At 36.6% G+C, this 13,230-nt stretch overlaps 1 protein-coding gene across 2 annotated transcripts in view; it reads left to right on the forward strand.

Moving 5' to 3' along the window:
• The window catches only part of HERC4 (HECT and RLD domain containing E3 ubiquitin protein ligase 4), a 128,778-nt gene extending 115,858 nt beyond the window's left edge, over window positions 1–12,920 (forward strand). For both annotated transcript variants that reach the window (XM_054572711.1, XM_054572712.1), the window contains 3 exons: window positions 2,662–2,845; window positions 10,539–10,641; window positions 11,766–12,920. In XM_054572711.1, coding sequence (XP_054428686.1) covers window positions 2,662–2,845; window positions 10,539–10,641; window positions 11,766–11,974 — 496 coding nt within the window. In that variant the 3' untranslated portion in view covers window positions 11,975–12,920. The remainder of the gene's footprint in view (window positions 1–2,661; window positions 2,846–10,538; window positions 10,642–11,765) is intronic.
• Window positions 12,921–13,230: the final 310 nt, after the last annotated feature.

The raw sequence follows: 13,230 nt of genomic DNA on the forward strand, positions 1-13,230 counted from the left end.
ATAGCATCCATATGGATACTATTAAAAATTAAAAGAATTGGAATGAATGGAATTTGTGAAAGAAATGGTACTGAAAAATTTCCCAGAACTAAGGTGCCTGTTAAGATTGAAAACATGGAGTGCAAAAAGAAAACTTACCAGGCAAAATACATGAAACTTCAAAAATCTGGAATAAAAGGAACCCTAAAATCCTTCTAGGGGGCGGTAAAAAAAAGCAGACTGTATCAAAGAATTAAAGAGTCAGAATAATAGACTTCTAATGAATGACACAAAAGCTAGAAGATCAAAAGTCTGGGAGAAAATGATTTTTATCTTAGAATTCTGTATTGAAACTATCAAGTGTGTGAATGTATAAAAACATTTTCATACATGCAGTCTCAGAGAATTTCCTTCCAATGCATTTTTCTCAGGAAGTTACTGGAGGATGTGTTCTACCAAAACAAGCAATTAAACCAAGAAAAAGGAAGACATAGGATCCCCCAAAATAGGATCCAATATAGGAGAGAGGCAAAGAGGATTCCTTCTGCAGGAACAGCAGTATGTAGAAGGAGTACCCGATCTGGGTTAGAACAAGAGGGTGGAGGGCTTCAGGATGTTTTGTCTCCAGGAGTAAAATGCAACTAATGCTACCTACTATATTCGAATGAGCCTAGAGGAAGTTGACAATTCTGTTGAAGTTGGGGATGAATTAGTAAACTCAGGGAAATGAAAGTTCTTTTTAAGAAAAGAAAGGTGACTACCACTGAATACTCTGTATCTTATCATGAATAATATTTATCATAAAAAATGTAAACATTGAATATTGAAACAAAAATTGTCATAAAGGGAACCTTCTGGGAGACAAGGTGAGAGTAGGGCAATTAAGTAAAAGGTAAATACTCACTTTTCACAATAGATAATCAGTTCTTTAGATAACATTTAAATTTGAAAGCCAAGGAATAACAATAGAACTCTGTTGTTAAAGGTTGAAGGTAAATACCAGGAGGAAAAGCAGAAAGAGTTAACAAATAGTTGCCTTTGAAGCAGGAATTTGTGGTGGAAAGGAGTATGACACAGATCTACTTTGTTCTCTTTTTTGGTTATTATTCTTTAGACAAACTAGCTTAATGGTTGTTGCCAGGAATTTCATCCCAATGATTATAATCCTGATTCTGCTCCTTCATTGAGTAGTTGATGTCTCTATGCCTCAGTCTTCTTTTCTGTAAAATGGGATGGTAAATGGTACCTACTGCATAGAGTTATTTTGAGGATTAAATGAGGCAATAATTTTAAGACGCTTAGAATAGTACCTAGCACATGTATGTGCTCAGTAAATGTTGGCTGTTAGAATTATTACTGTTGGACATTTTAAACTGTGCATATATCTTACTTTGATGAAAATGAAGCTGTTTTTAAAATAATGTGAAAAAAATTAGGTTTCCTAGCTATTCTTGGTTTTGAAAAACTTTTACTATGATTTTAAAAGATTTTTTTTTGCTTTTTAAAATCTCTAGTGTTGAACTAATTCTCCAAGTTCCTAAAAAATATTATTTTGCATAGATTATATACTTTAGAAATAATTTAAAGAATTTTGATCCTGTACTACCAGTCCTATTTACATGATGCAAGTGTTGGAGATAAAAATGTTAGCACATAAAGCAATTCAGCCTTTTTTGCTTAAAGGACTTTCAAGAGACATAACTAGAATAGATAAATTTGATTTTCTAATTCGGCGAATACGAAATTATACATTACAAAATTCTGTTTCTTCTTATCAGAACCTATTATCATTTTTTATATTTTACAATCGCCTCCTTTAACTTTTTTTCTCTTTGTAAATTTAGTTTGGAATTATAATTTCCTAAGGAAATTATCTGTAGATGACTAAATTTACTAATATTTCCATTTGTAGAATCAATCTTTTTAATTTAGAAAATAAGACTATAAAATATGGAAATCCTCTATCACTTATTCTCACTGTTTATTTGACCAGATAGCTGCATAAAGTATTTGTGGCTAAAAGAACAAAATCAAATAAAATTGTAATTCTAATTACTGGATAAAGGGGCTTTCCTTTTTTCTTTGCAGTTTTCTTTTGTATCATAACAGGCAAAAAAACCCCATTAGAACACATACATACATTTGAAAAGAAACTGCGCTTCTAATCTCTAATGGTTATCCTAAAAGAATGCTTAATTATGCCCCTTGGTGTTTAGTTTTTAAATAATTTTTTTTCCAGAGTTCTTTAAACCCAAAGGAAACAGACTATAGTATGTCAAATAGCCTAAATCCTAAAGCTCTCATTTTTTTAATCACCTAATACCTTTAACATCACTTTTTTTAGGGATACATGTGGAATGATGCATATAAATTGTAAATAATTTGTGACTATTTTGAAATTATTGATAGCTATTTAAATGACATGTTTCACTTAGGAATAGCCTAAGAATGCCTGTGAATGATTGATAAGTCTACATACCCTTATAGATTTACCAGATTTTTGTATAGAAAGAATTATAAACTTCTCTGTAAAGACTTTGTCCCCTTTGAACCATTTTCATACTTAATCAGTTTTGTGGATAAGTAGCAAAAAGGACCACTCAAAGTTTTAATAAGACTAATATGTATTCTCTTTTAAAAATGATTTTTATATTCTTTGCATGTGTGATTTTTAATTTCTAGGCAGGAGTTTGTTGATGCTTATGTGGATTACATATTCAATAAATCGGTGGCTTCCTTATTTGATGCTTTTCATACGGGCTTTCATAAAGTCTGTGGAGGAAAAGTCCTTCAGCTCTTCCAGCCAAATGAACTACAAGCAATGGTTATTGGAAATACAAATTATGATTGGAAGGAACTGGAAAAGGTAAGGAAAACACATCTGTGATATTGTTTAAATGGAAAGGCAAAAGGGAAACCTGTATGTTGATCAGAATCTTGCTCTTGTTTGTTGTTTTCCATTTTATACTAATACTGTTACTTTTATAGGATAACACTGTACCCTTCTTACTGTACAATGAGTGAGTTTTGATTGTGTATGAATTAGATACCATTTTTGTATTTGTGGTATTGATGGTGTTCATATAGAAAAATCTCATCGATGACAGAGGCTGGATAGAGCCCCAGTTAAAACTGAACGGCTACAATCATTGAGATAGCTGACATAAAAAAGATACAATACTAAGGCAACAAGGATACACAGAACATTGGGAACTCTCATGCATTGCTGGTAGGAATGCAAACGGTGTAGCCACTTGGGGAATAGTTTGGAATTTTCTTACGAAGTTAAACATACACTTACTACATGCTCTAGCAGTTCCAGTTCTAGGTTTATTAAGTTAGGTTTATACAAAAACCTATAAACAAGAGGGGAGTAGGGAGTTATTGTTTAATGGGTACAGAGTTTCAGTTTGCAAGATAAAAAGGGGGTCTGCAGATGAATGGTGGTGATGGTTGCATAAGAGTGTAAATGTGCTTAATACCACCAAACTGTACACTTAAAAAAGGTAAAGAGAGTAAACTTTATGTGTTGTGCATTATACTACAGTTTTTCTAATACTCTGTTTTTAAACATCTTAAAGTAAAAAACTGGAAACAAACCAGATGTCCTTCAGTAGCTGAATGGATTAACTACCTATGGTATAGGCACACAGTAGAATACTGCTGAGCAGTGAAAAGGGATACACGATGGATACATGCAACAACTGGGATGACTCTTAGCATCCTTACGCTGAGTGAAAGAAGCCAGTCTCAAAGGATTACATATGTATGATTCCATTTATATGACATTCTTGAGAAGACAAAACTGGTGAACAGAGGCTAGGGGTGGAAGGAGTGTGTAACTGAAGGGGGGGTCACACAAGAGTGTTCGGTAGGGTGATGGGACTCTTCAGTAGCCTGTTTGTGGTGGTGATGGTTGCATGAATCATGTATATGTGTGTTTAAGTCCTAAAAGTATATACCTGCCCAGAAAATCAATTTTACTGTGAAATAATTCAGAGAATAAAATTTAAATAAAAGAATTTCAGGACTTCTTGTTAAATATAATGGAATAAACACTCATGTCTCTTTGCTCACTCCCAAAATCTCCCTAGAATGACAGTGAAGGAATAGAAATAGAAATAGAAATAGAAATAGAAATACGAAGTCCAAAAAAAAAATTTAGAAAACAGTGAACAGGAGAAAAAGTGGTTTTAGAAAATGGAAAATAGGTAGATGAATTTTTTGAGTGACCCAGAGGAAAGAAAATTGAATTCTAAGCCTCTGGAGGGACAAGGTTATCAAGATGCAACTCATTTCACACCCTGGAATCTCTGAAAGGTTCAGAAATTGTTATTTCATGTTACTGTAATGGGAGGGATGTGAGGTTGAACTAAAAGCAATAGAATTACTTTAAAGCTAATTTAAGGAATTATTAGACCCTTTGTGTTCCCTCTCCTGCCCAGCAAAAGAAAACTCCAGAGAGAGATTTTAGAACCTGGGGGACCTGGTAAAACTAAGGATGGCACTCAGAAGGGTGGTTGGTACCCAGGCTTAAATTCTCCAGAGAAGGAATTGAAATTTTCTTTTTGGGGATAAATTGCTCTTCTGAAAAGAACAAAGAAAGCTGTACTGCCAGGAGACTCTTCAGTAGACATGGATCCCACCTCCAGTCACCTGAAAATGAAAACGATATAACGGCCTCTCATTATACTTTAGATCCTACACAATTTGTCCTTTGGTCTCATCTCCTATCATTCTTCCTTTTACTTACTCTGATTTAGCATTATTGGCTTCTTTACTGAGTTGAGAACCCTCCAGTAACACTCCAGATTTGGGGCCTTGCTGTTTGCTATTCTGTGTACCTGGAATTCTTGTCACCTTGATAATTCCAAATGGTTCTTGCTCTTACTTTGTCTTTATACCTTCTCAGAGACCTTTGCTGGATAATAATCTAAAGTAGCACATGCACACATGCGCACACACATTCTGCCTCCTTTCCCTGCTTTATTATTATTTCACTTTATTTTTCAATTACAGTTTATTCAGTATTATTTTATATTAGTTTCGGGTGTACAGCATAGTGGTTAGATGATCGTATACTTTATTTACAAAGTGGTCCCCCTGATATCTCAGTACCCACCTGACACATACAGTTATTAAAGTATTATTGACCCTATTCCTTATGCTGTACTTTACATTCCCATGACTGTTTTGTAACTACCAATTGGCACTTCTCAATCCCTTCACACTTTTACCATCCCCCAACCCTCCTCCTTTTCTTTCATCTTCAAATTTGACTTAATATAACTTTTACTTAATTGTCTCTACTGTCTGTTGCTCTTTTCCCCTCGCTACAATGTCAGCACCATGAAGGCAGGATTTTTTGTCTTTGTTCCCTGCTGTATTCCCAGAGCCTAGCACTCAGTTAACTACTTAAAACCTTGCCTGAAGAGAGAATTCATAGAAGTATTCATTCAGTGAGACAGTAATTTTTAAATATATTTTAGTATGCTTAGTATACTTTGGTTTTTTTCCATTGTATATCTGATTCATTATAATTTTAGTGATAAAAATTTGTGACTCTTCTTCATCAGGACTATGTACACATTTCTCTAGAATCACCTAGAGATTTAAAGAAAAAGAAAAAAACCTGTAGGCATCCTTGCACTGTTGGGTCACTCAGTTGGAGCATTGTCTCATATACCAAACGGTTGCAGGTTTAATCCCCTGTCGGGGCACATACCGTATTTTTTGCCGTGGCTAATGTGCTCCCAAGTATAATAAACACCCATGTTTTTGTGTGCATCATACATGGGATTATGTAATCATTATACCCATGTATAATGTGCATCCTTATTTTTTCCCCTCAAAAATTTGGGTAAAAAGGTGTGTATTATATACAGCAAAATACGGTACCTAGTTTGCAGGTTTGAGCCCCAGCCAGGGCATGTATGGGAGGCAGCCGATCAATGTTTCTCTCTCACATTGATGTTTCTTTCTCTCCCTGTCCCTAAAATCAATAAACAACCTCAGGTGAAGATTGGGGGCGGAGGAGGGGGACAACAAAACTATAGCCATCCTCGTTTTATTCCTACTAACATGCTCACAGAATTTAATTCAAAGAAGTTAAATATAGTAATTTCTGTAATTCAAGCCATTTTATCCAAATTAAATTTCTGCAAATTACTAGCAAATATTTTGTAGACTTCAAGAGTTCAGTCCTTGAGATAATCATGGCTACACATAGAGGCCAAAATTTAAGAAGGCCATTGGCAAATAGGTTTTGAGCCCTTGCTTGGATGCCTAATACTTTTCACAGGACTGGGAGGACAGCAGCAGTCAGAGTGACACGTGGTCTTTGGCCTCTGATCAGGATATGAGACAGTAAGTCAGTGAACTGTGATGAATGCAGAGAAGTAGTGTTCTGTGGAATGGTATATCAGGAACCTAAGCTGGGCTACACAGATCTGGGGAAACCTCTGACTACATGGTAACTTTCAAAAGGGTCACTGCTGTTTCTCCAGGGCCCCAAACTTTGACTAAAATTCATTTAATATTTGTTAGATGATTGAAGTGACATTTAATCTGAGCCCCCAAAATAAATAGAAATTAGCCTGATGAACAAAGAAAAAAGAAAGCTGTTTCTGAAGATTGTTGCTAAGAAGTAAAAGTTAAAGCAGCCGTGGCCTGATTTTTTTAAAAAACTTCATAGTGTAGATAGATGTAATTCTTTCCTCCCAATGACCCTTTTTTCTTAGTCCTAGTATTTTCTAAAGGAGAAGTTGCTGCAAATTACCTGAAAGTTTAGCGGCTTAAAAATAGCAGTGAAAGCCCTGACCAGTGTGGCTGGGTTGGGCTTTATCCCGGAAGGTGAAAGGTTGCGGGTTCAATTCCCAGTCAGGGCACATACCTGGGCTGTGAGTTCGGTACCACACCCCATCAGGGCATGTACGAGAAGCAACTGATGAATGTTTCTCTCCCTCTCTTTCTTCTTCCCTTACCCTTTCTTAAAAAATAAATAAATTTTAAAAAATACATTACAAAAAATAACTGAACATTTATTGTCTCATACGGTTTATGTGACCAGGAATTCAGGAATGCCTTAGCTCGGTGGTTTTAGCTCAGGGGTCTTTCATGCGGTTGTGGTCCACATACTGACTGGTGCTTCAGCCATCTGAAGCCTTGATAAGCATAGTTCCCCTTTCAAGATAGCTAGCGTACTGTTAGCTAAGCCCAGTATCTCCCCATAGGGTTTTTTTTGAGTGTCCTTAAAATGACAACTGGCTCCCCACAAAGGGAGTGAGCAAAAAGAGGCTGAAGTCACAGTTTTTCACTATCTAGCCTCAGAAGTCATTCATTTCTCCCTGTCTGCAATATCCTAATGATTATCGGGGCCAGGCCTATTCGGTGTGGGAGGGGACTGCACAAGAGCATGAATAGCAGGAGGCAAAGATCTTGTGGGGCCGTCTTGGAAACTGACTACCACAGAAAATTATTAGCATTGTTCTTAGTACTGTTTTTTAAGGGAAGATGGAATGGAAAATAATTAGTTTGATAAAATTCATTAATGTAGGAAAAGAAAATTTTTTATAATTGTCACAGGTAATTAATGCCATAGTGAACTTTAATAACCCATGAACATTTGTGTAATTCTAGCTTATCCTTTAGATATTTACTTTTGCAGGTATTAACAATCCTGTCATGTTTCTTGAACTGGTGGAAATGACATTTCTGTCATTTCATACATATTGGGTTGGCCAGATTTCATTTCTGTTTTTTCTGTAAGATGGCTCTAGTAAGTGCTTAGTTGTCTTTAACTTCATTTGAAACAATTTTGTTAGATTGTATTGTGACAGCCGTCATATCAGTGTGCATTTAAAAAAACTTAATCAAAATTTGTGAATTTTTGTGTGGCCATTTTTTAAATTATATCTTATTGATTATGCTATTACAGTTGCCCTGATTCCCCGCCCCCTTCCACCCAGCAATCCCTACTCCGTCAGGCAATTCCCACACCATTGATCCTGTCTATGGGTCATGTATATAAGTTCTTTGGCTACTCCCTTTCCTGTACTATACTTTATATCCCCATGGCTCTTCTGTAACTACCCATTTGTGCCTCTTAATCCCCTCGCCTCTTCACCCATTCTCCCCTCCCCGCTCCCATCTGTCAGCCATTTGGTAACTAACTTCTTCTGCTGCTTTTAAGATTCTATATCTTTAACCTTTGGCCTTTTAATTATGATGTGTCTTGGAGTGGGCCTCTTTGCATCCATAATAATTGATGGGTCTCTCTGTGCTTCCTGGACTTGTATGTCTATTTCCTTCACCAAACTAAGGAAGTTTTCTTTCACTATTTTTTCAGATAGATTTCTAATTTCTTGCTCTTTGTCTTCTCCTTCTGGCATTCCTATGATGCGAATGGTGGATGGCTTGAAGTTGTCCCAGAAGCTGTGTATACTGTCCTTATTTTTTTGGATTCTTTTTTCTTCTTGTTATGCATGGTGGGTTTTTGCTTCCTTATATTCCAAATCATTGATTTGATTCTTGGCTTCATCCACTCTACAGTTGTTTTCCTTGTACATTGCTCTTTATTTCAATTAGTGTATCCTTTGTTTCTGACTGGGTCTTTTTTATGCTACTGAGGTCCTCACTAAGTTCCTTGAGGATCCTTATAAACAGTGCATTGAACTCTGTATCTGATAGATTGCTTACCTCAATTTCTTTTAGCTCTTTTTCTGGAGTTTTGATGTGTTCTTTCATTTGGGCCATGTTTCTTTGTCTCTTCATTTTGGCAGTCTCCCTGTGTTTGTTTCTATATATTAAGTAGAGCTGCATTGACTCCATGTCTTGGTAATGTGGCCTAATGTAGTAGTAGGTGTCCTGTAGGGTCTAGTGACACAGCCTCCCCTAACACCCAAGCTGGATATCCAGGGTACGCCTTTCCTGTGGACTGAGTACACCCTCATCTTACAGTTGAGACTTCGTTGCTCTGGGTAGATCAAATGGAAGGATTTACCCAGGCCAGTCAGCTGCAAGGATTGGCTGTGACTGCTGACCACCAACCTCCTCTGTCCATGGGGGATCAGCTGTACAGGGACAGGGTGGTGGTGCCCCAGTGCGGTCTGCCGCTGTCCACTGGGTGTGCTGGCCCTGAGGTTTCCCAGGTGGTGCAAGCCAAGATCAGCCCTCCCCCGTGTCTTGCCTGGGACCCCCTGCCTGAGCTGTAAAGCAATCTGAGAAGGCTGCCACTTGTGCTGGGCTTGGAGATTCCCAGGGGAAGCCAAGCTGTGACTAGGCTGGCTGCTGCTGGAGCTCACTGAAGCCAACTGTTGCTTGTTCGATAGGTTTTAGGAGCTGTGACCAGCCATTCTTATGAAAAAACAGCTTGGGTGGGCCGTGTCACAGGGCTTCTGGGGATCTCCAAGGCTGGTCAAACTTTGTTAGCCAGGTTGATGGAGTCTCAGAAATGGCACCAGCCTACCTGTGAGTTGGGGAGGATTTAGCAAAGGGACAGTGGCCTCTGCTCACATTGATGCCAGACACCCCATTTTCTCCCTGTGTACCACTGGTGCCTTTGAAGCGGCTACCCCAGTGCTGGAGCTCAGAGGGAGTGAGTCTGAGTAGGTGAGTCCATGTGTGGGTTCTTTAAGAGGAATTGCTTGGGGCACCACCTCAATATATGCTGATTTTTGCAGGCAAAAGTTGTGGGGACTAACCTTCCTTAAACTGGAATTCTGGGCTGTAGGCCGTGGTGTGGATCTGGGACTCCTTGCTCCAAGATATTCCCCCTGAATATTTATCCATGTGGGTGTAGGGCCAGCCCATACTTTGTGCCTCTCCTACCAGTTTGGATGGGTGTGTGGTTTCTTAAATTCCGTGGTTGTCAGACTTCAATTCAGCTCGATTTCTGACACTCCTGAGTGATGGTGGTTCTATACTTTAGTTGTAATTTTGATGTGGTTGTGGGAGGAGGTGAGCCGTGTCTACCTATGCCCTGCATAGCCATTTTAATTCTGAAGAAGGAAGAAAATGCTCAACATTTTTGGCATGTTATGCGTTACTATTTCTAGAAAGGTAAAAATGCAACTGAAAATGGAAAAAAAAAAATTTGTGCAGTGTATGGAGAAGGTGCTGTGGATTGAACGTGTCAAGAGTGGTTTGCAAAGTTATGCTGGAGATTTCTCCTTGGATGATGCTCCACAGTTGGGTAAACCAGTTGAAGCTGATAGCGGTCAAATTGAAACATTAATTGGGAACAATCAACACTCTATTACGAGGGTGATAGCTGACATACTCAACATATCCAAATCAATAAAGTTATTGGTGAAAATGAAAAATGTGTCTTATTTTATGGGAAAAACTAAGTGGACTTTTTGGCCAACCCAAGATTTTCTTCTCTTTCCCCTGGAACCAATAGCTCCCAATTACAAAATGCCCAGGAAATAAAAGTAATCAGCTGAATCAAATGAGCTTCAAACACCTGAGCAATGTTTATGTGCTAAGGAAGCGAAGCCAGTTTTTCAGATTCAAGACAAAACTAGTATTCTCTCAATAAATTTTTTTTTTTCTTTTAGAATACGGAATACAAAGGGGAGTATTGGGCAGAACATCCTACAATAAAAATATTTTGGGAAGTATTTCATGAATTGCCATTGGAAAAGAAAAAACAATTTCTGCGTAAGTATTTCTAACTATTCTACGTTTTGTGAGGGTGGAATCTAAATATTAAATTGATTCCCATAGGAGGTTGATTCACTTTGGTGGATAAGGTTATTTTTTCTTAGTATTATTCCAAGGTCCTATTTATTACTTATGTTTTATTATTTTTTCCTTCAAAATAGAATTGGTTCTTTCAGATAAAAACTGTAATACATGTAACAGTAAACTAGGGTTGTAATGAATGTTTTAGAAAAAGATCTCTGTTCAGTTTTCATTCTTTTTTGCTTTGCTTTTGCACCAACACTTTGGGAATTTCTGTAGAAAATGAGACTTTTCCAGGACTTAGTTCTCTTACTCATAACAATCTGTTTCTTTCATTTGTTAAAACCTGCATACTAATTAAAATTTCACATTTTTAAATAAAGTTGTCAGAATTAATGTAACTAAATCATTGACATGCCCTTTGATACTACTGCTGTTGCCAGGAACATTTTTGTCAGTCTTTTCTTGATACTGAAAAATGAGAATCTTGGTTAAATTCCTTTGCATATTCTAAGGTGACAAGTCACTCTTAAGTGATAGGAGTTTTGACTGTTGGTTACAGATGTTTGTTTAAAAATGACTTGTCAGCCTAGCTGGTGTGGCTCATAGGATTGAGCACTGGCCTGTGAACTGAAAGGCTGCTGATTCAATTCCCAGTAAGGGCACATTCCTGGGATGTAGGCGTGATCCCCAAGTAGGGGGTGGGCAAGAGACAACCAATCAATGTCTCCCTCCCTTTCTTCCTTCCTTCCCCTCTGTAAAAATAAAATCTTTTTTAAAAAATGATTTGTCAAATAGGAAAATCATAATCAAAACTGCATTTTGTGTTTGATCTATAAACTAATTCTGAACAGATATTCCGAAAAGATCTCCCAAAACGTTTTTGTCAGGGACAAATCATTCATTCATCAAACATTAATCATCTTTTTAAAAAATATTGTGTGGATATGTCACAGAAATTATGTTCACACAAATTCTGGAGGTAGGCTTCCACATTAGAGCAAATGTTTATGTAAAGCTTTGCTATAGTGACCATAATAAATAACTTGATAATCTATTTTTAATACAAGTGGTTGGCTGAATGATTTTTCTCTTGGCAGTATTTTTAACAGGTAGTGATCGCATTCCCATTCTTGGTATGAAGAGTCTAAAACTAGTCATCCAGTCAACAGGAGGTGGTGAGGAATATCTCCCAGTTTCACATACCTGTTTTAATCTTCTGGATCTTCCAAAATATACAGAAAAAGAAACTCTACGCTCTAAACTGATCCAAGCTATTGATCACAATGAAGGCTTCAGTTTAATATAACTTTGGTGTTATTACTATTGTTTACTGCAAAAGCATTAAACTAGTGTTTTCCTTGTGGGGAATGAATTCAGCAAGGTTACAGAGGGAGGTACTATTATAATTCTTACTTGCAAAATGTTCAGTGCTATAAGTATTCATGAAAGCCAAGAAATATTAAAGTACAAATTGTGTTAATATTAAATTTATGTACAGACCCATGGATCTTTTTTTTTTTTTTTTTTGGCCATCTCCCAATAAACATTCAAGTATTGTGAATACATCGAAGTTTTACTAACATGAATTTTAAGAGTCTGCATATTTCTCAAATGATCTGATGTGTGAGTGCATGGAGATGTTGCTTGATTTTTCTTCAATCACTGGGTGAAAAAAACCTTTAACTTTGGCCTGCAATAGTCATTTGATTATTTTTTCATTTTGTAAATAATGTTAAGTTTTGTAATAAAATAGTTATGTTCTGATACCAGTACAGTTTCTATGGTTGTAATTGAACTGAATTGACTTTTAAGGGTTAAAAATTATGATTTAAATCTTATCCTGAGAACTTTAAAAGCAAAAAATTAGCATGGTGAAAACACAATCTTTGCTTTTTGGCTAGAATAAATGTCCTTGTGCAAACCTAAATTGTGGATAGTAGTTATCTAAATAACTTACAGTTCTTTCCTTTTGTGATAAACGGGAGGTTATCAGAAAGCTTAATATTTTAGTAATGGAAGAACTTTGTCCTACAGTTGCCAGCGGTAGAAACATTGGCTACTATGACAGTCACTGGCTTATAGCTTTCAAAACTATTGATGCTGCAGCTACTAGTAGGTAGTCAGAATTTTCAGTGCTTCAGAACTCTTTCCTTGAATTTTTATCAAATCTTAGCAGTTTTATGGTGCTGATGCTTAGTTATCTCCTGTCATTAAATTGTAACAGTTTATGCAACACATGTGACTTTCTGCTATAATGCAAATATTTATTTTTTAAATTTATAAAAATATGCTGTGAAAACTGTTCAAATAATAAAGATTTATTGGTTTAATATTTAAATTTTCAGTGGTTCTCATACAAGATTCACAGTTCTTCAAGAGTAATGCCTCAGGGAGAGTCTCTTCAATTTTGGATTGTTTCCATCACCATACAAATTTTCTTTTTTATAGCGGTCCCCAAGTCTTGTAGCTGTATTCCAAAATCTAAAAAAACTCTTGAAAAAAAAATGTGCATGTCTCATTTTACAGCAAAACCTGATCTGAATTGTTGCAGTTATTTTTGGT

The sequence above is a fragment of the Pteronotus mesoamericanus genome, unplaced genomic scaffold (assembly GCF_021234165.1).
Source record: "Pteronotus mesoamericanus isolate MK-2021 breed Mesoamerican mustached bat unplaced genomic scaffold, CSHL_Meso_final contig_24, whole genome shotgun sequence".
Classification (NCBI taxonomy): Eukaryota; Metazoa; Chordata; class Mammalia; order Chiroptera; family Mormoopidae; genus Pteronotus; species Pteronotus mesoamericanus.